Raw genomic sequence first — 26,307 nt, forward strand, 5'->3', positions numbered from 1 at the left:
GCGTCATGGGCGGCCGCAACAAGAAACATCGGGGCGGCAGTGGGGCTCATGCCGCCTCTGCTGCTGCTGCAGCCACCGCTGCTGCCCGATCGCGAGCCGCTGCCGAGGCCGGTGTCGCCGCTACCAATGAGGTGGCGTCCAACAGGGCGGCCCCGAGGCCGCCACCCGCCTGCAAGGAGCCCCGCGTCAAGCAAGGTAGAGGGGCCCAGCCGCGGAGGGGAGGGGCCTGGCGGGCGGCGTGTTCGGACCTCCTCGTACGGTGGATCTGTCAGGGAGAGGGGGTGGGGTAGGAGCTGGCCTGAAGAGGGTGGGCCTGAAGAGGGCATAGCCCAGAGCCCATCCTGCGTGAAGCTGCTGGACCTGGAGCTGGGCCATCACATCCCGGGGAGTTCCAGTGTGGCCTTCTGCCTGCGTTCCGCTGAGAAGTTCACGGACACCTCCCTCGCGAGGTTGTCAGCCCTGCTCGTGAAGGCATGGCATTTTTTCCTCATGTGCACAGAGTCGAATTAGCGTGGACTGTGTTTTATTTATGTGTGGTGTGACTTTCACAGTGATATCAACTACAGGACAAGCAGCACCCCAGCTGGGCTAGGGGAGCAACAGGGCAGATTGCTGGGAACAGTACCCCTCAGCGCTGCCAGCTTCTTTCAACACACAGGTCCATCAAACATACTTGGTAATGTCAGCAGTGACCTGTACTGCTGCTGTCTATGAGATGGCCATGTAGTGGTATGGCTGTTGGAGGTCACTGCCTGTTAAAATGTGAAGTCCTGCAGTACCTTCTGCTTGCTCTATTTTAAACTCCCTGAGCCTCTTTATACGCACTCTGTTTTCTCAAATCTTGCTTCTGATACCTTTCCTGTCTCATATCCTCAATACCATAATTCTATGTTGTTCTCAGAAACTCAGAGTGGTCAGGTGCTGGAGTGGGCTTTGCAGAGAGATGGTTGAGTCACCACCCCTGGAAGCGTTTGAGAAATATTTAGGTGTTGTACTAAAGGATGTGGTTTAATGGGAATATTGGTGGTAGGCAGACAATTGGACTGGATGATCTTGGCACTCCAATCTTGGTGATTCTATCTCATTTATATGCTGTGATGGAAAACAAGTTGGTTTAAGTGAAGAGTAAGTTAGTAACCTTAGTACTGTAGAGCTGCACAGTGTAGCAGCAGTTAGCCTGTCAGTGCTTTACTGCTGTCTGTAGCTCCTGACCAGAGTTGACTGCTGTTTTCTGAGCACCCAATCCTGACCAAACAACGAACTGTCTTTATGCACCTTTGCAGGCTGTCCAGTGCTGGCATGCTGTCCTGCCTTCCTAGAGGCTGGGAGGCAGTGTAGTACCTCCCGGAGATCCCCACTATGCCCACTGTGCCATGTGATCTGTAGGGAAGCTGTAAGGCTATTTGGTAGTAGTTGCATAATACCAGAAACAGCATGTGCATTTCCAAAAAGGATGATATCAAGCTGTGCTGTGAGGGCCTGAGTGATTTCAGTGACGCTAATTAGCGCTGCAATAAGAAGCATTGTAAAGCTGACCATTAACAGGTCAAACCAAAGGCCTCTAACCAAGGCCCCTCTCCTAGACAGGGTCTGAAAACATGCCATGTAGGTAACAACAGGTCAGGCATGCAGTGATATTTCCAGAGAGTGCTCTTACATTGTCCTGCACCAATTGGAGCTGAGCAGCCTAGCCAGATAGCATTTCTACTCAGTATCCTCCTCAACTTAGTTCATTACTTGGTAGAAAATCCTTCGGTACCATTGACCTTACAGTCATTATGTATGTGCATGTTACAGGCATAATTGTGTAATCCTTCCCTGTGCTAACCTGCCACATGTTAGGTCTGCTTTAAAGCTGTAAAGAATCTTTTCTATGCTCTGCTTATGTAATTGTTGATTACTGCATTTTGCAGGTCCAAAAACATATAGTTTTAATTCACCAATCGACTCCAGTGCTGCTGCAGCTGCAAATCTAGATAAATCTATTCTTAAGGTAAGTATTTTAGGTAAGACACCTTTGTTTTTATATGATACTATTATTTTTTTACTCACTGTTATGCAAGTAAGCTATGTTCATGTATTAGACTGGTTCTTGAGCCGCTTGAGGTTTTGAGTGTGCCTTGAGAAATAGTGTAAACTAGTAGGGCAGGAGAACACCTGTATTTGTTTGATTAACAAAAGATATGTTACCTGCAGAGCTGTGAAGAACTGGATTTGAGTCTGCATATAAGTTTTTCTTCCTTGGTGAGGGAAAATACAGATTTCTATATGGCAATCTCAGTGGTAACTGAAGGTTCATTCATGTTTTAGGAATGCTGAGGATAATTGAATTACTATTATTATTACTTATTTTTGTAAGCCAGATAAGAAAGACAGTCTCAAAAGATTGCCTTAATGATCAAATTATTTTATATCCATTCTTCAAGCAAAAAAAGAAAGGCCTTGTTCATTATAGTAGATTTTTTTTTTCCTTACACCATAACAAAGGAAACAGTGTATCACTCAGAGGCGTAAATGGTCATTCTCTTGATAGGGAATGAATTCTTCTATTTCAGGTAAACATATACTATTAAAAAAATGAAAGAATAATCTGTCCTACTTGCATGAAAGTTTTACCCTATTCATGGAAAACTGGAGAAGGATGTATTTGAATGTCTGTATTTCCGTTACTCTAGTCATGAAGAGCATTGAAATGTAATGAAAACTAGTAATGCTTTGCTTTGTATTGACTAGTTTTCCTTATGCAGGTAGTGATAAGCAGTAATTTGGAGAAAAGGATTATTGATGTAATCAATGACCATAAAAAACAAAACAATGACAAAGGAATGATTTCCAGAAGACTGACTGCTAAGAAACTACAGGTAGAGTTTAAAACGGTGCCCTCTGACCTTGCTTATTTTGACAGTTTGTTTTTTATCATTTATAGTCCAGTGTGTAGCGTGGACAGTGCTGTGTTTTCCATTAATTTCTAGTGGGAAAATAAGTACTCTGTACCAGGGATTATTTCTGGCTTTATTTCTATGTATGTGTATCTATTTACAATTAACATTATTATGGGCTTTGTACTCAAAATGGGATTTTCTACTTCATCTTTTGATAAGTTACTTTATGATTTTAACATCCATTCAATATAAATTATTTAGAAAGTGGGGAAATAAGAGTGTGAGCCTATCACAATAGTTTAAATCTTAACATCTTTAACCTTCTTTAATACTTGTAGGATGTATACATGGCTTTACAAAGGTTTTCTTTTAAGACTGAGCACATTGAAGAAGCAATGAAAAATACACTTTTATATGGTGGTGATCTTCACTCTGCACTTGACTGGCTTTGTTTAAACCTTCCTGATGGTAAGTATGGTGGGAGATAACTGACTATAGTAATATGACCTGCTCTGATGTGAGAATACTAGACAGTAGCAGTCAAATTTCACTAAGACCAGTAGTCATAACAGTATTCTTAGTAGTATTGCTGACTGTTTTTGTGACTTTTTATAGTCTTCTAGTCCTTTTCTTCCCACTTGTAGAGTTCTGTGAAAGTCCAGAAAGCAAATACTGACCTACCTAAGTGTTAAAGCTCAACTTTTGTTTCAGGCATATTGTTTTTGTTTTACGTTCTGATTGGTACTCAACTTGCTTTAAGTGATTATTTCATTAGTTGTTATTGACATTCTTTAACTTGCTTTGTATTTTTTTCCAATTTATTTTGAAGATGCCTTGCCTGAAGGCTTTAGCCAGCAGTTTGAAGAGCAGCAACATAAACCTAGAGCAAAATTTTGTTCTCCTGTGTCACAACGTGAACATCCACCTCACTTAACAGATAAGAAAAAGAAAGAGAATAACCCTGAAACCAAGGTAATTGATCAATTTTATTTGTATATGGTGGTAAGGGAGCACAAAACTTTCCAAAGCAGGGAATTTGCAACAACGTCAGCACTGATCTGTCAAAATTCTGAAAATATGTTGTGCTTAATAGTTGTCTCATTATTTTAACTACAATGGAGCAGTCATGTGAAAGTGAACTTTTATTCCACGTTAAGTCTTTCAAATTCTGTAGTTCATTGTTTGTTTTATCTAATTATAAATCATACCTTACTTTTTTTCCTGGAATGAGTTCATTTTCTTCATGGCATTAAAGACTGATGTTTGTACATGAATGAAATCAAGTTATAATAATCTTTAACAGTTCTCTTAATACTGAGATAAATGTCAGTGCTTTTGCTTACTATTATTGTAATTTTGGTTGTTCTCCCTAGGAGGCAAATATGGAGAAACAGAAAGAAATGAGTATGAAGGAGTGGATTTTGCGGTATGCTGAGCAGCAGAGTGATGAAGAGAAAAATGAATCTGTGAAAGAGACAGATGAAGAAAAGTTTGACCCAGTAAGATAGAATTTCATGAAAAAAATTTCATGAGAAGTCCTTCAAAAACTGATGTAATAAACATCTGCAACTTGTGGACCTGTTAAAAACTGCAGTGTGCTTTTAAGTTATTTTAAGATTTTACATCATTAAAGGCAGCTTAGTGGGAATACATTGGGAGTGTTCCTAAGTTGTTTTTTCTCTTTCTTTTTTGGACTGGGCTCAAAATATTGAATGCATTTTGCTGGGAAGGAAGAATTCCTGAAATAAATCTCAGTGAAACCAGAAAAGTAGCTGTAGAATGGAGCAGTTCCAACTGTATATTATTTACATAGCGAGGAACAACTAGTTTTTCAGCTTGATATAAGTAATAGTGTGTAGCTTTCACTGATCTAAAAAAAAAAAAACAACACAAAAGGATGTGATATTAAACTTGTACTTAATAATTTTGCCTGAAATAGAATGAAAGGTATGTACATCTGGCTGCAAAGCTTTCAGAAATGAAGGAACAAGCAAGCATCTCCAAGCAAGACAAAGACAAGCAAGGTCAAAAGGTGGCACAAGAGAAAATAAGAAGAATTCAGCAAGGTAGAACTAAGCAAATTAATGTTTTAGTTTGTGGTCTGTGTGTCTCCTAGTTAAATTGTTTCGTTGGTTGCTTGAGTAGGGTGACATTGATTTCATCATGTTTTGCACCACTGTAAACTTATTCTTTTCATGTAGATTAAATTAGAAAAGAAGTCAGTATTATTTCATTAATTTGGCTTTTTGGGTTTTTGGTATGAATCAATGTAGTCCTTTTTTTTTTTTTTTTAAGAACTGATACTTCTCAATTGATGAGAATAAGTTATATTATCCCTTTGACAGAAATGGCAACGCTTGAAGAGCATCCTGTATTTGATCCAGCTATAAAGACATCAAACCAACAGCAGAAGGAAAAGAAAAGAGCTCCCCGACCTCAACCTTCAGAAACTACTTTGAATTTGAGTTTGCTTGAAAAACCTGATGGTGCTCCAAAGGAAGAGAAAGGTTTGAAAGTTGTTCAGTATAAGCCTGGCATGTACAACAGATAAACCTTAAAAAAATGATACTGTTAATATGACATTTCAGTGTGCAATTGTGAAGCTCTGACTGTGGAGAAGGCAGGTGGGCATCTTGCCAACCTAGCTGATCTGATAGGCTCTGTATTTGTTTTTTTTTTTTATGCCTGATGTCAAACTATTTCTGCCATACTATTATTTTGAAGTCTTGCTTTTTTTTTTTTCCACTGCTGTGGGACTCATGACTATTGCCATTAATCATCACCCTCTCAAATTTCTGCACTATTTTCATATTAAACCTTCAAACTGTTATATTATTTTTGGACAGAACAGTGCGAAAAGCTCTTAAAGTACTAAGCTATCAATGATGACAAAAAGAATATTGCAGTTAATTTCCTGCTAGATTCCTCTTTTTGAAGAAGCAGAGATTTCTCTTGGGTATCAGCACTAGTATTTCATATTTATTTTATAGACCTGTATTTTATAGACCTGTATTTTATATTATAGACCCATATTTTATAGAAGTGTAGAACACTTCAGAAAAATGTATGGTTCAATAAAAACATGTTTGAACTAAAGTTTAAAAATTCTTGTTTGTAATAATAGTAAAGTAAGCTTTAGGAAAATTAAAATATGTATTGTTCTACTCTTATAGCCAAAAAGAAAGAACCACTAGATGTAAGAAATTTTGATTATAGTGCTCGAAGCTGGACTGGTAAATCACCAAAACAATTTTTAATTGACTGGTGCAGGAAGAATTTTCCCAAGAGCCCAAATCCTGCTTTTGAAAAGGTTCCAGTTGGAAGATACTGGAAATGTAGGTATGTATTCCCCGTGATCTTTTATGGTTTCCTTTTGGTTCATTTAAATATAGAAGTGCTGGCAACTTGTGTTACGTCAGGTTGGTCTGGATTTAAGTGGATATAGGGGGTTTGACTAAAATGACTTGCCTGGATATGTTTTACTCCGGATGGTTCTACAAAAGTAGTTCTAAGACTGGACACTATTACAAACATAAAACTGATTCCTTAAAGAGGTTAGCTTATCAAGCTTCAAATTCTGTTCTGAAGCAAATTTTTGAAGATAATTTTGGACAACTGACTTCTAGAATTCTCTTTCAAAGCAACATGTCAAACCTTTGGTTTCACTCATATGAGGTTTTTCTTTTTTGGTATTCCCCTTTTGGGATTTCTTTTAAAGTGGGGGTTAGAGAGTTGTGTGAAAGCTACCATTAATCTGTAACCAAAACATTCAGTTTCTTTTTGAATGTGAATCTATAATACTTTGCTATGAAGTAGAATGTTTTATATGTACCTTATGTACAGATAAGGTAGACATGGCATTACAAAGTAGTATTCCTTGAATGAACTAAATAAAATGAAAATTTCATCTTCTTGCTCAATGTGGGAGCCATAAACTCTTGAAATATACCGCTCCACTGAGAATATATTAAATTTGACTGCTGCCGTGTCTGGCATATGTCAGCAAACAATCTGCTGAGATGCTAACGTCTGTTTAAATATCCTTTCGGTATCTAATCTGTTTTAAGTAATTATACAGGTACTTAGTCCTTACTCCAAAACAACTAACCTTAATGGTGGTCTATATGCGTATAAATACTTCTGATTTTAAAGGGGGATGAAGACAACGTAAGAGCAGGGAGCACAAATTGACTGCTGAAATCTGAAACTTTTCTGTAATTCAGTCAAGGTTGATAAGTAATAGTGAACTTGCTTAGTTTCTCCATTTTATTTTCACTCCTATTTTAAATAAAAAACATTAAGGTGTGTTGTTTATATAACTAACAAAAAAGAGAAATGCCTGTATGAATCTGTCTTTAAGGGTCAGGGTTACCAAATCATCAGATGATGTAATGACAATGTGTCCTACAATTGTAACAGAAGACAGTATGCAAGCACAACATTTAGCTGCTACTTTGGCACTATATCATCTAACCAAGGGACAGGTAAGACAATAATGTTTGTTTTCAACATGGAATCTCTCTTTGCGCTTTTACAGTAAAGTATCTTTAGTTAAATTCTAGAAACAGTTTACTGAAATGTTACCTGTTACATTATTTGCTTGAATTATACATTAGTTTGCTTTTATTCATAATCACACATGTCACAGCACACAGAGAAGTTAATTTGTAGTAAAATTGTTCTTCCCACGTTATGAAGAACACAAACAAGTTAAGACTTTGAAGTATTGTTGATACCTGTATTACTGTTTTCATAGCTTCTGTTTTTAGAATAGCTCTGTATTTCATTTTTTATCATTTCTTCTGATATTCAAGTTCATTTATGCATAACATTAGTGATGTGTGAATAGTATATGCAGAGTAACTCTTTTTTTTTTTTATCCTGAAGTCAGTTCATCAGTTGCTACCTCCTACCTATCGAGATGTCTGGCTAGAATGGAGTGATATTGAAAAGAAAAAGGAAGAAGAAAACAAAATAGAAACTAACAAGCCTCGTGATAACTTTATTGCTAAACTATTAAACAAACTAAAACAACAGCAGCAACTACAATCTGAAAAGCAGCCAAAAGTGTCTGAAGGTCCTGAAGATTCCTGGGAGAACCTAGTTTCTGATGAGGACTTCAACAGTCTTTCCCTTGAGACTGTAGTTACAGATAATTTGGAACCTTCAAGAAATTTGTTCAGAAAGCTGCAAAGTTCCTCCAGATACCATCAGTTTCTGAAAGAAAGACAGGAATTACCTGTATTTAAGCACAGGCATTCAATTGTAGAAACTCTTAAAAAACATCGAGTTGTTGTTGTAGCTGGTGAAACAGGCAGTGGGAAGAGTACCCAGGTGCCCCATTTCTTGTTAGAAGACTTGTTGCTAGATGAAGGAACAAGTAAATGTAATATTGTTTGCACACAACCCCGGAGAATCTCGGCAGTGAGCTTGGCCACAAGGGTTTGTGAAGAGCTAGGCTGTGAATCCGGACCTGGTGGAAAAGTAAGAAGTATCTTCATTCCTATTTCTAATTTTGATGAAGTGTAGGAGCTGTTACAAAGTAAAAAAAAAATTAAAAAAAATAACCCAACCCACAATGTAATTATTGTATAAGGAATAGTAAAACGTATTTTTTCTTATTTTTCTTATGTCTGCTGTCTTTTATAGATTGTCATCTGTAGACCTATGGGTATCCATACATGATTTCTTGAAGGAAAACAAGTTAACAAAAGTGACTAAAAGCAAGTGCTTAATGATGGGGATTGTCAAACACTAGTGCAGGTTGTCGTGGGAGGTCTCATCTCCATCATGGGGAGACAATTGTGCTGGATAAGGCTGAGCAAGCAAATCTGTCTTCAAGTCTTGAGGTCCTTTCCTAATAAGTTGTTATTTATTTGTAGAAAAGCAAAGTCCTGTATGTTATGTCATAGTCTTTGTGTGAAATTCCTAGAGGGACTCCATAATTACATTATAAAAAAATATTTTTGAGAACTGATAAGAACCCTAAAAAAGAATACTGAGATTAAAACTCTCCAGGGCAGTAAAGAGATGCTACTGTCTTCTAATATACGCTTTCCCTTTTGTAACAAAGACTAGTGTGTATGGAAAAAGCAACGTGGTAATCATTTAACATGCCAATTACATAGTAACTTGTATAGTATCTGATTCTAACAGCGCTTAAATTTAATTTTCAGAATACGTTGCTTGCTTGCTATTTTAAATTATTGCTATTTTTTAACATCTTGTTATTTCTCTTCAAGAACTCCCTGTGTGGGTATCAAATCCGTATGGAATCAAGAACAGGAGAAGCCACCAGGCTGCTATACTGTACAACCGGTGTTTTGCTTCGGAAACTTCAAGAAGATGGTCTTCTCTCAAGTATATCTCATGTTATTGTAGATGAGGTTGTCAGCTCTTTTTGCTCTACAGTAACTATAGTTATTCTGGGCCTTCTAACATCTTTCTATAGATGATCTCTACAAGAAAGATTGTAAGAAGGATCTGGGGAACTACAGGCCTGTGAGCCTGACCTTAGTGCCAAGGAAAGTTATGGAACAGATCACCATGAGTGAGGTCACACAGCATGTGTGGGACAGTGGGGGAATCAGGCCCAGCCAGAGTGGATTCATGAAAGACAGATCCTGCTTTTGACCAATTTGGTCTCCTATGATTAAGTGACCTGCCTGGTGGGTCAGGGAAAAGTTGCTTAGACTTCAGCAAAGCTCTTGACACTGTGTCCCACAGTATTCTAGAGAAGCTGACAGCTGTGGACAGGTAACACTCTTTGCTGGGTAAAGAACAGGCCAGGTCCAGAGAGTGGTTGTGAATGGAGTCACATACCGCTGCCAGCTGGTCACTAACAGTGTTTGCCAGGGGTTGGTACTGGGGCCTGTCCTGTCTAATATCTTTACTGATGACCTGGAAAGTGGACAGAGTGCACCCTCAGTAAGTTTGCAGGTGACACCAAGATGGGAAAAAGTGTTGATTTGCCTAAGGGTAGGAAGGCCCTGCAGAAGGATCTGGACAGACTGATAGCTGGGCTGAGGCCAATAGGATGAAGTTCAACAAGACCAAGTGCTGTGTCCTGCACTTTGATCTCAATAACCCCAGGCAATGCTATCGGCTTGGGGCAGAATAGATGGAAGACTGCAGAAGAAATGGACCTGGGAGTGCTGCTCAACACTTGGCTGAATAATGTGTGCCCATTGGCATCCTGTCTTATGTCAGAAATTGTCAGCAGGAGCAGGGGAGTAATTGTCCCTCTGTATACTTGGCTCTGGTGTTTGGTTTAGACTCCTTCACTACAAGAAAGACATCGAGCTCTTGGAGCCTGTCTAGAGAAGGGCACTGGGGCTGGTGAGGGCAGTTGTAAGTAGAGCAGCTGAGTGAACTGAGACTGTATAGTCTGGAGGAGTCTCAGGGGAGACTTTAACGCTGTCTACAACTATCTGAAAAGACACTGTGGTAACGTGGGGGTCATGTAACTGTCAACAGAATTAGTGGGAATGGCTTAAAGTTGCACCAGAGGAGATTCATTTGGGGCATTAGGAAAACTTTCTTCTCTGAAAGAGTGGTCAGGCACAAGAATGGGCTGCCCAGGGAGGTGGTAGAGTCACTGTTCCTGAAGGTACTCAAGAAATGTTTAGATGTTGTACTAAGGGACATGATTTAATGGGGAAATATTGGTAGATAGGTGGTTGGACTGGGTGATCTTGAAGGTATTTTCCAACCTTTATGGTTCTATGCTTCTGTATGTTTGGTTTTTTTTCTTCTAGGTACATGAAAGAAGTGTCCAGTCTGATTTCTTACTAGTTATCCTGAAAGAGATCTTGCATAAGCGTTCAGACCTGCATCTGATTTTGATGAGTGCTACTGTAGACAGTGAGAAGTTTTCCAGCTATTTCTCACACTGTCCCATTTTAAGGATCTCAGGGAGGAGTTACCCTGTTGAGGTAGGTGAATGTAAAAGCACTCTTTATGTAACTTATACAGTGTTTGCCTAGTTAGCATCTACAGTAAATGTAACTATGTAATTTTTGTAAGAAAAATAGCTTAAGTTTTTGAAATCTTAAAATTGCTTCAGTGCTTTGAATTGTAATGTTGTATGGTTTTTGTTTTTTTCTGATGTAACAGAACAGCAGGAGTTGGAAGGGAGGGATCTCTGAAGTTTATCTAGTCCAACCTCCTTCGTTCCTGATTGTAGGTTGCACAAGAAAGCATCCAGACAGGTTTTGAATCTCTAGAGAAGGAGATGTAAAATCAGTTCTAGTCTGAAGGCAGAGACATTTCTGTTTTTCTCTGTTCATCCTAGGTAGTACAAAAAGGAGAGAGGTTGATTTCTCTGGTGCTTTCTATATACACAAGTGGATACTTCTACATACACCAGTGTAATGACAAAGTTGTACATTTCTCGTGCATATTACAGGATATGGTAAAAACAATGTTGATTATTAAGTTTTCAAAAATCATGAGAAATTAAGCCAAAGTTGCCAAATCTATTACAGCATTACAACAGGAAAAGATGCTCTGTCCAGTTTTGTATGTAAGCCTTAAAGAACAAAGAAGCTGCTAAATAGTAGGTTTTGATTTACCTTTCTTTTGGGATTTTTTACTGAAGGTTTTCCATGTTGAAGATGTAATTGAAGCAACTGGCTATGTTCTGGAAAAAGACTCAGAATATTGTCAGAAATTCTTGGAGGAAGAGGAAGAAATAATGATGAATGTAACAACTAAGGGAGGAGGCACTACAAAGTATCAGGTATAATAGGCACTTCTATTTTCAGATTTGGATTTTTATTTTTTACTTTTATGTACACTTAAATGTAATGGCTTGCATAAAACCAAACTTATTTTGTCTGTTGATTCATGACAGGCACAGCAGCTCTTCTACAGTGGAAATAAAGTATTTACTAAATTTGTCTTTGTTTGTCTTCCAGTTTCTTCAGATAGCTGTCATGACTTTCATATACATGATACTGAGTTCCGTTGTTTCTCTTGTACAAACTCCCAGCTCTAGACTGAAAGCAGCATCAGGGAAAAGCATTTCAGTTAGTTCTCCCAAAGAATTATTCTCATTAGTGATCTGAAAAACAAATTACAAAGCCACATCCTCTCAAGATCCTCCAGCTTGTCATGCCAAATAAGATGATTTCTGTAAGACAGTAGAGCTTTTTCGATCAACAAGCTATGATTAATACTGTGACTCCTCTACAGTGACAGTTGTACATGCTGTTGAATTAAAACTCCTTGAAGGAAAAAGATTGCAAATTTTGACTTGGGGCTTCTTTCTGAAATGATTTGATTAACAGTGAAATAACTTATGTCAGTACCACCTAATTTTGAGGCCTGCAAGTATGTATCCCTGAGATATTTATAGGCAATATGTAGTTAGCAGAACTAACATCCTGTATGTATACACTGGTTATGGAGATGTCTTTGATTAAATCTCTCACTCATGTCCATGTGAAGTTAGGCAATTAATTATCATTATCAGAGTATCTACTTCAAGGAGCCTATAGTGAGTGACAAATTGACATTCTCTTCTTGTTTTCTAAAACACCAAACGTATCATTTTTCTTCCTTTCTAGGAGTATGTCCCAGTCCAATCTGCATCTGGTATTGATTTGGCTCCTTATTATCAGAAGTATAGCAGTCGTACACAGCAAGCAGTCTTCTATATGAATCCTTACAAAATCAACCTTGAGCTTATTTTGGAGTTGCTCGCATACTTAGGTACTTCTTAAGATTATTATGTACTTGTGACTACACTTTGTACTTCCTTCCCTGTGTTTAATAGTAATAAGTATGCTTGTATTCATTTTTATATAAAATGTCCTAAAAAAGGTAATAAAAGTAAAACATTTACTGTAGGGCTCAAAATTATTTCCTGCTACCAGATGAAGCTGTTTGCAGCTACATGTTTGTCTTAACCATTGTCTGTATTTTAACTTTCCAGATAGAAGTCCTCAGTTCAGGAACACTGAAGGTGCTGTGCTGATCTTTTTACCAGGCCTTGCTCATATCCAGCAGTTGTATGATCTCATTTCAACAGACAGAAGATTTAGCTTGTGTGATAGGTAATTTAGATATTTTCTATAAATTAGCTGATTAACTTGACTAATGTATTCATCTTGTTTTTTATGGCCTGTACCTACCATTCCTGAAAAGTGGTGATATTTGCACCTTTGAGCCTACCTTACACCTACACATTTTTTTCATTTTTATTATGCAAAAATGACTAGTGCTTAGAAATGGTACAGTTGAAACTTATTTTATGGGTAAATAAAGGGTAGCAAAGCTATAACATACAATTAATATTTGCAGTCAAATCCTAAAGATTTGTAGATGTACTTAAGGTCTGGAAGAGAAGAAAGTATACATATGTGACTCTTTCTGAAGACCTTTCTTGTGCTAAAAGCTGCATGTTTATAGTTACATACAAAACTTCAGTGACAGTCCTTATCTCAGAAGCATAATGTAAAGAACTCAGACTTGAAGACACCTAATTCCTTTTTTTGCTGTGCTATTTACATGTATTTGTCTGGAGTTCTACAGTAGTACTAGTACGTTTGTATTATTGATAAAGAGAACATCTCTATGAACTAATGGTGTTTGTACTATTATTAAAATAGTAGTAAAATATGGAAGAATGTTTTCATGCCTTACCATACAAAGTTTTTACACTTTCTAACGTCCATTCTAGTTGCTTTCTTCAACTTTTTTCTCTTTGTTCTGATCTCATTTTATTGTGTGGCAGTATGCATACTGATTAGTATAATTTCTTATTTTAGGCACAGATTGATAGCTTTGCATTCTGTTCTTTCAACACAAGATCAAGCAGCTGCATTTACAATACCTCCTCTTGGTGTTAGAAAGGTATGATATAGTTAAAAAGGCAAAGTAGTCCACGGAAAGAAATAACTTCTTAAAATTAAATCATACGAACCCACATGACAACCAGTTGTTCCTAGAACTTTCTCACTAGAAAGAGACAGTTCTTTCCTTCAGCAGAGGGACACAAAGATGTTGAGGTTGTAGAGCATCTCTTGTATGAGGAAAGGCTGAGTAACCTAGGTCTGTTCAACCTGAGGAAAAGAAGATTGAGAGGGGATCTGACGAATGTTAATGAATATCTAAATGGAGGTGGGAGGCAAATGGTGATGTGTAGTAATAGGACCAGGTGTAAAAGTCTGAAACTTGGACATACGAATTTGCATGCTAATATGTAGAACTTATTTACAGTAGGAGTGACAGAACACTGCAATGGGTTGCCCAGGGATTGTGGAGTTCTCTCCTATGGAGATACTCAAGCCTGAGTGGACACCTACCTGTGTGACCTATTGTAGGGAACCTGCTTTAGCAGGGCAACTGGACTTGGCAGTCTCTTGAGGTCCCTTCCAACCCCTGTGATGCTGTGATTCTAAGATGATGCTGTGTAGCAGATGGAAGTTAACATGCTATGAAAACCTTGACAGTAATCAGACATACTCTAGACCTAGTATTTTTTTAAAGAGCATTTTTTAATTACTGCTTTCATACAATTTAAATACAACTGTAACTTTTTGTTGCAGAAATAGTATTTTGGTTACTGCCAGTCTAGTCATATTGACTATTTTTAGCAAGTAGTAGCTGCTAGTAATCTTGAAGGATTATTTGAAAAAAAAAAAAAAAAAAAAAAAGCAATTGTGAAATTCTTACAACTTCTAATTCCTTGTCAATTGGGGAAAACGGAATCATTTTCCAACTCATTTATTTTTTAATGCTTTGTCAGATTATTTAAGAAAATAATTCTGGGTAACAAAACAACTTTTTTTTTTTAAATATTGATTTCAAAGATGAAAACAGATATTCCTTAATTCTTATATTTATACTACCTAATTTCAGATTGTTTTGGCAACCAATATAGCAGAGACAGGTATTACAATACCAGATGTTGTCTTCGTAATTGATACTGGGAGAACAAAAGAAAACAGGTGAGGGTTTTTTTTTCCCCATAAATCACATAACTGATATTACTGTTACTGTTTGCAGGCTAGAACTGTGGGAGTTCTGTAGCATTCTTATTAACGTACAGATAAAGAACATATTAGACTCACATAATGGCATGCAATTTAGGTGCAAGACTGGGGTGAAGTTTTGGATTTAGAAATGACATGAAGACCAATAAGGGGAGCTTTTTATAGATAAGAATAATCATGATTAAATAATGCTTTAGAAGTAAAGTAGAACTTTTTTTTTTACTATCCCAGGTTCTAAGAGAGAATGTTTTTCTAGCTTAAATGTGTAAAGCTTTATAAAATATGAACCAGTTCTAAACTGTCAGGGAGATGAACTTGATGAATTAATGCTACAACTCTTCCCCAGTTTTTACACTATCATTAATCAGCTGTATACAAGGTTCTATAATATGCAACTTTCCCCAGGTATGCTTAGTTTGAAAACTTCATCATATTCTCAAATAAATATTACTAAATATAGTCTCAATAGACTGTTATTTTTAGACAATTATTAAATATGCATCACTTTTAACTCTGAAATCTGAACTGCCACTTGCTTTGTAATTTTTAAGGTATCATGAAAGCAGTCAGATGAGTTCCTTGGAGGAGACTTTCGTTAGCAAAGCTAGTGCTCTGCAACGCCAAGGGAGAGCTGGGCGTGTTAGGGATGGATTCTGCTTCCGAATGTACACAAGAGACAGGTACTGTACACTTGTTTTGGTAAATCACAAATAACATTGTCTTTGTTCTGTGAAAAAAACAAAAGTCTTAATGAAATTCGTTCATGCAAACTATAAAGTCTACTAAAAGTACAGTAAGTTGAAGATCTTCGATAAAGTATTAACTAGTCTTAATTTTGGATTCCTTTTTTTATAGTAAATTGTATTCCTTACATCTTTAATGTAAATGTCTTCTAGCTTTAAAAAAAATGAAAGTAGAAGCATGGAATTATGGAATTTTAGAAATCATCTGCTGCCCTGCAGCAAATATATACAAGTGTTACCTCTTGAACATTGAATTTGTTTCATCTTACCAGGCAGATCTGTAAGCTTCTGAAATGGAGCCTGCATGGTTAAGAGAAGGGGAAAAAGCCTAATTATGTGGCATAAGAAGTTAGTGTTACTGCAGTGGAATAATGTTTTTCCTGCTACTCTGGAGCAGCAAGGGCCCTTACTTTACTGTAACTTTACCTTAACCTAAATTTCAGTTGAAGGTATTCTGAAATCATCAGTGAATTGTGTATTTTAGCCACATAAGACTTAAGTTTCAGTTTGAGAGCAATGCATTTTAAGAATTTGTTTGAAAATTGAATCTTTACTTTTTTTTTTTGCTTTTTTCACTAAAGCTTTGCCTTTGAGGATACCACATGCCTTTATTTAATGAGAAGTTTATCCATGTGTTAGATTACATGACCTCAACACCCTCCAAAAGAATATTCTTAGGGAATGCGTGTCTGAAACCTGAGGCTACAGCTTGAATTCTAATGTCTAACTGCATGTCCTTGATTCTTTGTTTTTAACATTATAGGTTTGAAAGTTTCATGGAGTATTCAGTTCCAGAAATACTACGTGTGCCTTTGGAGGAATTATGCCTTCATATTATGGTATGGTCTTAGTTCTGAAATTACTGACTTGTTAGCTAAAATGAGGCTTTCTAAGACTGCCTTAATCTGGTATAGTTAGTGGAGTTTCTCCTACTCCTGTGTCATGAAAAATCCAGAACATGCTGCTGAGAGAGAATTGCATCTGATAGTACTCCATTTAACCTCTGAATGGGAACTCAAATTCAGTTAAATATCCTTTGAACTGGTATCTGCTGAAAGAAATAATTCCATGCCCATTCCCTTCATCCGGAGTGAGAACATGGGAAAACTGCTGCAGAGGAATTTTTTTTTTCCTCACTGTTTTCTATTTGAAAATTGTATTGCCAAGCTTTTGTAAGGTGCTTGCATTTAGAATGCTAGGTTGTAGCAAACAGTTTCACTTTGTTTGCAAATTAGAGCCCAGATGTTGAATTGGATCACTGCATGTTTGTCGATCTGCTACTTGTGACCACTGATAACACTTCTCTGATCAGCCTTCATGCCATACTAAGTCCTTCTGTACAGTGAAGTTAGGTAAATTTAGTGTAGAGAGCATCTTCGTTTCTGTAACCAAGAGATTAGTTAAGAGAAGGAACATGGGATTTTGGCTGCAAGAACAAATTTTCCAGTCCCCTTTGTGGCTGCTATAGAAGTTTGTTTAATTACTGTCTTTGTTTTCACCTGACTTTTGGAAAAGTAGACTTTGTTCTGAAGTTTATGCCTATTTGCTCTGTAGAAATGCAACCTTGGCTCTCCTGAAGACTTCCTTTCTAGAGCATTAGATCCACCACAACCACAAGTAATTGGTAATGCAATGAACCTGTTAAGGAAGATAGGGGCTTGTCAGTTAAATGAGCCCAAACTGACTCCATTGGGCCAGCACCTTGCAGCTCTTCCTGTCAACGTAAAAATTGGCAAAATGCTTATATTTGGTGCTATATTTGGCTGCTTGGATCCTGTGGTGAGTAAACAAATATTGCCGTTCTTATCTAAGTTATTTCCATTCTAGTATTCTAGAGTTGTGTTTTTTGTTTTTGTTTTTTAGAAAATGTTAACTGTTATGTCCAGTTTATTACAAAATGGTTTGCTGAAAGGATGAAGTATGAAGCTTAAAATATGTTATTTAAGGTGAAGGAACCCGAATATCCTGAAGGGAGCATATAATGTAAATGTTCTTAAATTCCAGTTACCATTCATAGGAGAGTAGTCAAGCTTGGTCTGCATTTCTTACAGTTATGATACCAGGAGGTATCTGTATCTATTTAAGATATCTTCAACAAGTATAGACACTTGTTGAAGAAGCTCTTAAATATGAGTGATACCAGTCTGGATTTCCTTGCAGCTGATGCAGGCTAAGAATGTTTAAACAGAAAGTTATTGCAAATTAACTTGACATGGTAACTTAAAATGTGAGGACTGTGACGTAGTTTACACTTTCAGCTAATCCTGAATGCATGCAAATTAGGAGAATGCATGAGTATGTTAGGTGCTGAAATATGAAAATCAAAATTATTGTTCTCAGTGTCTCCTGGTAATATGGTATAATGTAAGCCACTGTTGATTGTCACTGTATCACATTGGATATTCCTGTCACATGACAAATCAATTCATGTGAATTTTGAGACTTAATGCATTATATATAAGAGTGTAAGGTGTCCTTAATGTAAATAAATTAATCAGGACTCATTAAATGCTAATGTAAAAGAAAACTTAGTTATTTGTGTAGTACATCTGTATGTTACATAGAATACTCAGAACTGTTGTATGCTTTACTGACTGCAGGCAACTTTAGCTGCTGTCATGACAGAAAAATCACCATTTACTACACCAATTGGTCGAAAAGATGAAGCAGATCTTGCAAAATCATCTATGGCACTGGCAGTCTCAGATCATATAACGATCTACAATGCTTATCTGGGGTAAGTGATATTTTCTTGTTCTTTTAACAAAATGCTAGTAATACAAGTGAAGTGATTCTGTAAATAATCTTTATGAAGCATCTTCATTTGAATGGTTGCACCTGAAGTTTTTCTCATCAGAATAACAATAGATTGTCAGATACAGCAACACAAAAGATAATTTGCTTGGTACCATATCCTTCAAAGCATGCCTGCTCATATACCATTGGCATACTGTTTCTCTTTATCCTAGGTTTAAAGGTTTTGCTTTTTTTTCCTCAGTGCTGTGTTGATCTGAATGTTGAGTATCTTAGTGCAAATATGGAGGGAGTATTATTGTACTCAGTGTGATCCTTTTTGCTGTAGATGGATTTTTTTCCTTAGATGGAAAAAGGCTCGGCTAGAAGGAGGACATCGTGCTGAAATGACTTACTGTCGAAGAAATTTCCTTAATAGAACTTCAATGTTAACTCTGGAGGTAAATGAAATAATTATGCTCCACACTTGATTCCTCTGAAAACATCCTACCTTTTTAAGTCATGTATCACAGTTCTTATTTTACATAGTTGTATGCTGTACTCTCATAGTTATTTATGCTGTTTTACTCTGAAAGTAATGCTTCCTGTTGATTTCCATGAAAACTAGAACAGATGCAAAGAGAACAATAATATGATTTGATAGAGCACATTCTCAGCTACAGAACCCTTATTTTTCACCATACACCACTGTTAACTGCACGTTTCCACCAGTTATGAACAGCAGCCTGCATTCTGTGCTTGTAAAGATCTGAACCAGTGGAGGTAACCCGTTGTCATCACTACTGAAATTCACCAACTCACTGTGCTCACATCCCCTGTTTGGTCTCCATAAATGTTAAGCAAGCACTGTTGCATGGAAACAGAATTAATGGAATATTGGTGGGAATCTCTACTGCTTTACCACCACCATCTGCCTCTATTGTGGGCCAACATAATAAAACAGGAGGCATTACTTTCAGAGTAGTTGTAGTTAAAACCAAAGAAGACCAAAACAAGTCAACTTGCTAGCGACTTGTGAAAACACTTCCTCTCAATTCAGGTAGCTGTGTCTGTACTGGCATGCTTTGATAGGTGCTCGTTGTCAGTGTACATCTTTGCAGTTACTTACATTGGAAAAGTTCATCCTTATTTCCATGAGAAAATAAAAGTTTATGAATTAAAATAGTAGCACTGTCTCATTCTTAGATGAGATCTCTCACACAGTTTGAAAGAAAAGGCACAGTCTTAAATGACGTTTTAGTGCGAAAATACTCTAATCAGTCTAAACATACTAAGTTTGGTTGACTGAGCTGCATCAAGCAGAAGTGAATGCTGGGTGTAAATATATTGCTTTAACCCTTTTTTTTTTAAATGACTGATGGAAGATCTAGTATTTGCTATATAGTATTACAGTATTTCTTACTGTATATGCAGTAGCCTATCTAATCCTGTATTCTAGATACTGTTTGTTTCTGTGATAAAAACGCTATTTATAGTGGCTACAGAAAACACAGGTGCTTTTTCTAAATAGTAAATTTTCCCCTGGAGTACATGAGTAATTGAGATGGAGTGGAACTGCTTTTTGGCAGATTTCAACATGTACCTGTTCAAAGTTCGGAGTTTTACTGTTACTTATTTCAGGATGTGAAGCAAGAACTCATAAGGGTGGTCAGAGCAGCAGGGTTCACAGCACCTACAACCCAACATCGATCGGATGGAAATGGAGCCACACAATCCCTGTCTCTTCATGAAATTGCTCTTCTTAAAGCTGTGTTGACTGCAGGGCTGTATGACAGTGTAGGAAAAATAATATATACAAAATCTGTGGACATCACGGAGAAGCTGGCGTGCCTGGTAGAAACTGCTCAGGGTAAAGCACAAGTGCATCCTTCTTCAGTAAATCGAGACTTACAGGTATATGGATGGCTGCTGTACCAGGAGAAGGTAACATGGCTCTATCAAACAGTTAACTAGGAAAATAGTGAATGTGGCTGATGGTGTAGTAGTGGCATTGCAATTCTAGGGTTAAATAACATACGCTAGTGTAAAAATATATGTGAATATCTGGTTCATCTTTTAAAGAGTACTTAATATCTAATGTTCCCAATGACTGTTGTTTTGTAAACAGTGAAACAAAGCTCACTCCTCTGTGTGAAAGCATACCCTTCCTGTTTCAGTTCTTTCTTCCCACTTGGAGAGGCTCCAAAGCCAGAAGTAACGTATAATGTAACATTATAAGAGCCTTAACCAGAAGAGAGACATGAAGTTTAAAATCAAGTTTTAAAAAAAAAAAAAGAAAGCTGTGGTACTTACCAATTTCCCAGCCACTCAGAATCAATGTTACATCTTCTGTGTTATAGAGGGAATAAATTGCCACCAACTAATGTGTTCAATAATTAGTTTTGATTGGGTTATTAAAGGAAAAATAAGTACTTAAATTTGATTATGTAGATCTTAGGGATTTCTGTTTGGTTGGTTTTAATTCTTGTGTTTGTTTATAAACAGGTGAGGTATGCAAAAGTGTACTTGAGGGAGACTACTTTAATATCACCCTTTCCCATTTTGCTTTTTGGTGGGGATATAGAAGTCCAGCATCGGGAACGTCTTCTGACAGTTGATGGCTGGATCCATTTTCAGGTGTGTTAACTATGTTTTATGGTTCCCATGACTTCTGTGTTACACAGTTAATGCTCAGTCTTAAAAGTCCTGCTTTCAGACGCTATTTATGTAGGATGAAAGGAGGGAAGGGAAAATTTAAGGGAATGATGGGAAACTGTGTGTGTGTAGTGAAATCTTCACAGCCAGCATGAGAAAGAGTAGTCTAGTAATCATTAGCTTATTACAAATCAGTTCCCTGTTTTCAGGAAGAAATTTAAGTGTTCTTGCAAAGAAGGTATTTGAAATAGAAACTAAACCTTGCTTTCATGGAGCAACTCTGTGCTGTTATATATTGCACTTCCCCGCAGTCTTGCAAGTATTTAGGCTTATCTTTAAAACACTGCTTATTTTGCTTTCTGTAGTTCAAAGAAAAAATCAAAATGGAAAATACCTGTTTGCTTGGGTTTGGCATAGGTTTTTCTTCCAATTTAAGATTTATTTTGAGATAAATCTTATTTGGAAATGGAAAAACTGCATGCATTTTCTTACTGTATTTTTTGTAGACAAACTAAAATAAGTCACAGGCCCAAAATCCTTTGTGTTCTGTTAAACAGCAAATGTTAGTTACTTGATTACAATATTCTATGCTCTTGTGGGCCCTATGCTACACTCAAAAAGACCTGTAATCTACAAGTGCTTTCAGATTAAGCCTGGGGGAAAAAACAACAACAAAACAATTTAGAAAAAGGAGGCTATATGGATATCAGTTAATAAATTCATTGTATGATGGTGTTTGATGTTTATGGGAATGTATTCTGCTATTCTTTCAGCTGTGACACTGCAGGCAGATTAGAAGGCACTGTGTAAGCCTACTTAGTTTGTAGGAATGTTGTTACAAACTTCTGTGTAGGTAGTCCTGTTTATCTGTTTTTGTACAAAACAACTTTGGCAGTACTGTAAATATTTGTCTTCTCTGTTTTTTATAGGCTCCTGTAAAGATTGCGGTGATTTTCAAACAACTGAGAGTTCTCATAGAGTCTGTCTTACAGAAGAAGCTTGAAAATCCTAAGATGTCACTTGAAGGTAACTTTTTTACTGCTCTGCTGTTAACTAAATGGACCATGTGGCAGATCTGATAAAGTGTTAGGTACTCCACACCCTCAACAAGAATAGTGTAACTTGAACGTAATTCCACTGTCTTTAGAGAAATTCTTAAGTTCAGTACAGTTACTACATATTATTAAGCTCATCCAAAGATGCATGGTGATCTGCACAACTGTTACTTTAAACTTATATCAAGATGGTGGTAGTACATGGTAAAATGTACTTCTCAGAAGAGAAATAAAGTGACGTGTGATGGATGCATTTTGAATGTTATGTGAGTTACCTCACAATTTAGGATGACGGTGAAATTTAGTGCCTGTGCCTTGAATTAAGGAATGGAAGAGCACAGCTGAAGCTTTTGAATACTAGCTGTTCAGAAGAATATTGTAAGATGAGGAGGAAGTGAGCTGCAGTATGCTAATGTATCTGGAGTTGTGCAGTCATTTTCTCAGTTTCTTTTGTGAAATACTGAAATGACCATGACAACCAGCTCCTGGATTTTTTTTTTAATCAACTTGCTATTTGCACCCTGTGGACAGAATTTGATATATTGCTAACTAGGCTGTTAATTCTTGTCTTACAAGAAAGTCCACCAAACCTAAAAAATAAAAATTTTTCTTCAATTTTCTGGTAGCTAGATTCATCTTCTGAGTTTCTTGGCTTTCTAGGAGGAATATGTTCTGAAGTTTATTCTCTTTTACTTACACTTGTTTGTGTTCTCTTTCCTAGATGATAAGGTTTTACACATCATCAAAGAACTGATAAAAACAGAGAATGGTAACTGAAACTGGACATAAATAACAATCAGAGCTTTTATAACGCCAGGAGAAACACTCACTCCAACACTAAATGGAACTATTTAAATGATTAATGTGCTTAATACCAGTTACAACATGGGAAGACTGCATGATTTCTACATGGAACTTACATTTCTGTATCATCTTTTAGATGAATGTGTACAGATTAATATGTTTATCCTTCCATGCCAGCACCATTTATCAGAATGTATGAATGACCATGGAATCACAGAATGGCTTGGGTTGGAAGGGACTTTAGAGTTAACTAGTTCCAACTCCCCTCTCTTGGGCAGGGTTGCCTCACATTAGATCACACTGCCCAGAGCCCTGATTCATCCAACCAGGTATGAAGCATTCACAGTTTCTCTGGGCAGTCTGTTCCAGTGCCTCATCAGCTTCTGAGTAAAGAATTTCCTCTTAGATCCCCTCAAACTTAAATCTTATTTTAGTATAAAAACCATTCTCTATTGTCCTGTCATTATCAGACTCTGTTTAAAAACAAACAAAAAAACCATTTGCTTTCCCTCCTGTTTATAAGCTCCCTTTAAGTACCAGAAGGCTGCAGTGAGGTCTCTCCAGAATGTTCTCTTCTCTAGGCTGTTGAGCTCCTTCAGCCTTTATTTGTAGGAAGGGTGCTCCAGTCCTCTGATTATCTTTGTGGTCCTCCTTTGGGTCTACTCCAACAGTTCATATATTTCTTCTGCTGGGGGCTCCAGATCTCAATGCCATGCTGTAGGCGGTGCCTTAAAAGGGCAGAGCAGAGGGAGGCAGTCACCTCCCTCACCCTGCTGGCTACCCCTCTTTTGATGCAGCCCAGGATATAGTTGGCCTTGTCTGCAAGTACACAGTCACAGAACTGTGGGAGTTGGAAGGGACCCTTAGAGATATCTAGTCCAATCCCCCTGCCAGAGCAAGCTCCCTAGACCAGGTTGCACAGTGATGGCTTGCCTCAAACTTTTCAACCACCAGAACCCCCAAGTCCTTTTTTTCAGAACTGATCTTAATGAGTTCTTCTCCCAGTCTGTACATGTGTTTAGGATTCCCCTGAACTATGTGTAGCACTTTGCATGTGTGGAAACTCAGGTTCATGTGGGCCCACTTCTTATGCTTGTCCAGATCCCTTTGAATTACAGGTAGATCTGGCACGATCTGCCCTTGATTAAGCTGTGCTGGCTGTCTCATACCACATCCTTGTGTTGTATGTGCCTTAACATAGCTTCCAGGAGGATCTGTTTAATGATCTTCCCAGGCACAGATATGAAGCTCACTGACCTGTAGTTCCCCAGCTCTTACTTTCCACCTTTAAAAATGAGAGATGTTTCCTCTTTGCAGTTGCAAGGGACAGCCATGACTTTTCAAAGATAAGGGAGTGTGGCTTGGCAGCTACATCAACCAGTTCCTTCAGGACTGGATACCAAAGAATTTTCCAGTTTTATTGGTTGGTCTTGGACTTGCACTTGAAGTGTAAGGGACTGCGTTCCCTGCTAAGAGGTTCAGGGATGTCAGGAATATGGGAAGGCTGACTACCAGTGTAGACTGAAGCAAATAAGTTGAGTACATTAGCCTTCTTCCATATCTGTTGTTGCCAGTTATTCCTTCTTATTTATCGGAGGGGGTATGCTGTCCTTATTAGCCTTTCTCTTCTGACAAATATACCTACAGAATCCTTGTTATTTTTCACATCCCTTGCCAAGTTCATTTCCATCTCTGCCTTGGTTTTCCTGGTGTTACATCCATGCTTAGATGGACAACATCCATGCCTTTGTTTCCACTGCTTGTATGTTTCCTTTTTATCCCTTGGTTTGACCAGCAGGTCTTTTTTCATAAGATTCATGGGTGCATTAGGTTGGAAAGGGCCTACAAGATCATCTAGTCCAACCATCCTCCTATCACCGTCCCTACCCACTGAACTACTAAATCAAATCCTTTAGCACCTCATCTAAACGCTTCTTGAACAGCGCTAGGGATGGTGCCTCAACCACCTCCCTAGGCAGGCCATTCCCCTTTCAGCCATGCTGGTTTCCTGCCTCCTTGGTTTGACTTCTTATGCTTGGGGATGGCAAGCTCTTGTGCTCTCAGAAAAGCATTCTTAAAAACTGATGGCTCTGTTCCATTCCTTTGCCCCTAAGGAAAGATTAGGGACAGGGGATTCCCAGGGGATCCCATCCAATAATTCCGTAAACAGATGGAATTTTGCTTTTCTGAAGTTCAGGATCTTGACTGTGCTCTTTGTCAGGCTGATGTTCCTCAAGAAACTCAATCAGGGCATGGTCACTACAGCCCAGACCTCCTTTCACTCTTAATGCTATCCTCTGCACCGGGTAGAGTAGAGAGTCATTGATTTGTCTAAAACCTGGTCCAGAAAGTTCAACAGACTTCTCTTGATCAGGTGGCCTGATGTCCTTTATTATTGCAGCCCTGTATTTTTGCCTTCAACCTCTTAATCTGATCCCGGCTGTTTCTCAGAGGCAGCTTCTTGCAGTCTGTCCATTTGTTGACACAGAGGCCATCTCTCCTTCCTTCTTCCTTGACTATCTTTTCTAAAAACCTTGCAGGTCTTGAATTGCAATGTTCCAGTTGTGCAGTTTGTCCCACTGCATTTCCATGGCAGCAATCAGGTCATCATTTTCTAATTACAGTATGACTTCCATTTCCTGCTTGTTTTCCGTGCTGCATGCATTGGTGTAGCCAGGCTTTTAGTCACATTACTTTCTAAGAGGAGCCTCCTGAATTCCTTTAGGGCAAATCTGAGTTTTTTCACTACTTCTTAGAGTGACAGCATACCCTGGGTCTTCCCCATTACTCAGAACTGCCATTCACTTCTGCTGCTGAATCTAGTTTAAAGCTCTGTTAACAAGTTCAGCCAGCTTGCTGCCCAGAACATTCTTGCCCCACCTGATACTTACATTCTTTGTCCCTTGAGGATGTGACTGAAGTCAAAGAACCCGCGTGTGGCACCATGCATGTAGTCATTCATTCACCTGATCGATTCACTGCTTTGTTCCTGGGTCCCAATCTCCGAGCAGGAGATGAATGATGAAAGCAGGTTCTTTTATATAAAAATGACTGTGGCCAACTCCAGTTTTTTTTTGCTCCTGTTATGCTGATCATACCATTAATGGTGATGTAGACTGTCCTTGTAATTCAAAACTGTGTCTCTGTAGGGCAAATCACCCCAAAGAATGGTACTCAGAAAGAATAGTGCGGAGGGTGGTATATTTTTGTTAGGCTTATATGGATGGTAAACAGACAACTGGTAAATAAAGAGTGGCTCACCTTTCCAGATCATTGAGGCTCAACAATGACTCCACATGGGAGTGATCTCCAACAAGAGATCCTTCCCTGGTGGTGGTCAGCCCTTAAATGGGGTCTGGGAGAGGTGGAGCCAGACTCCACCCCTTCTGGTCACACTGCATTGCCTTCACCTGTGCCCCTGTAGCTGACTCAGTGC

General features: G+C 38.0%; 1 protein-coding gene across 2 annotated transcripts; it reads left to right on the plus strand.

Annotated features, from left to right (window-relative positions):
* Positions 1–24,594, plus strand: DHX29 (DExH-box helicase 29). 2 transcript variants are annotated; one of them, XM_065739884.1, is made up of 27 exons: positions 1–195; positions 1,914–1,993; positions 2,748–2,861; positions 3,221–3,350; positions 3,712–3,854; positions 4,256–4,381; positions 4,822–4,948; positions 5,228–5,389; positions 6,056–6,221; positions 7,243–7,366; positions 7,770–8,366; positions 9,125–9,268; positions 10,640–10,816; positions 11,482–11,622; positions 12,452–12,596; positions 12,820–12,940; positions 13,655–13,739; positions 14,748–14,836; positions 15,433–15,561; positions 16,388–16,463; positions 17,179–17,403; positions 18,225–18,361; positions 18,725–18,818; positions 19,999–20,301; positions 20,863–20,994; positions 21,942–22,038; positions 22,789–24,594. In XM_065739884.1, the coding sequence occupies exons 1-27, from the start codon at positions 6–8 to the stop codon at positions 22,842–22,844; spliced, it is 4,110 nt and encodes a 1,369-aa protein (XP_065595956.1). In that variant the 5' UTR covers positions 1–5; the 3' UTR covers positions 22,845–24,594. The 2 variants fall into 2 exon arrangements, with proteins under 2 accessions (XP_065595956.1, XP_065595957.1); XM_065739885.1 differs by lacking the exon at positions 22,789–24,594 and having other exon boundaries at positions 20,942–20,994; positions 21,942–22,024.
* The last annotated feature ends 1,713 nt before the right edge of the window (positions 24,595–26,307 follow it).

The sequence above is a fragment of the Cyrtonyx montezumae genome, unplaced genomic scaffold (assembly GCF_038088225.1).
Source record: "Cyrtonyx montezumae isolate F1298 unplaced genomic scaffold, pur_monq_1.0 scaffold_25, whole genome shotgun sequence".
NCBI classification, from domain to species: Eukaryota; Metazoa; Chordata; class Aves; order Galliformes; family Odontophoridae; genus Cyrtonyx; species Cyrtonyx montezumae.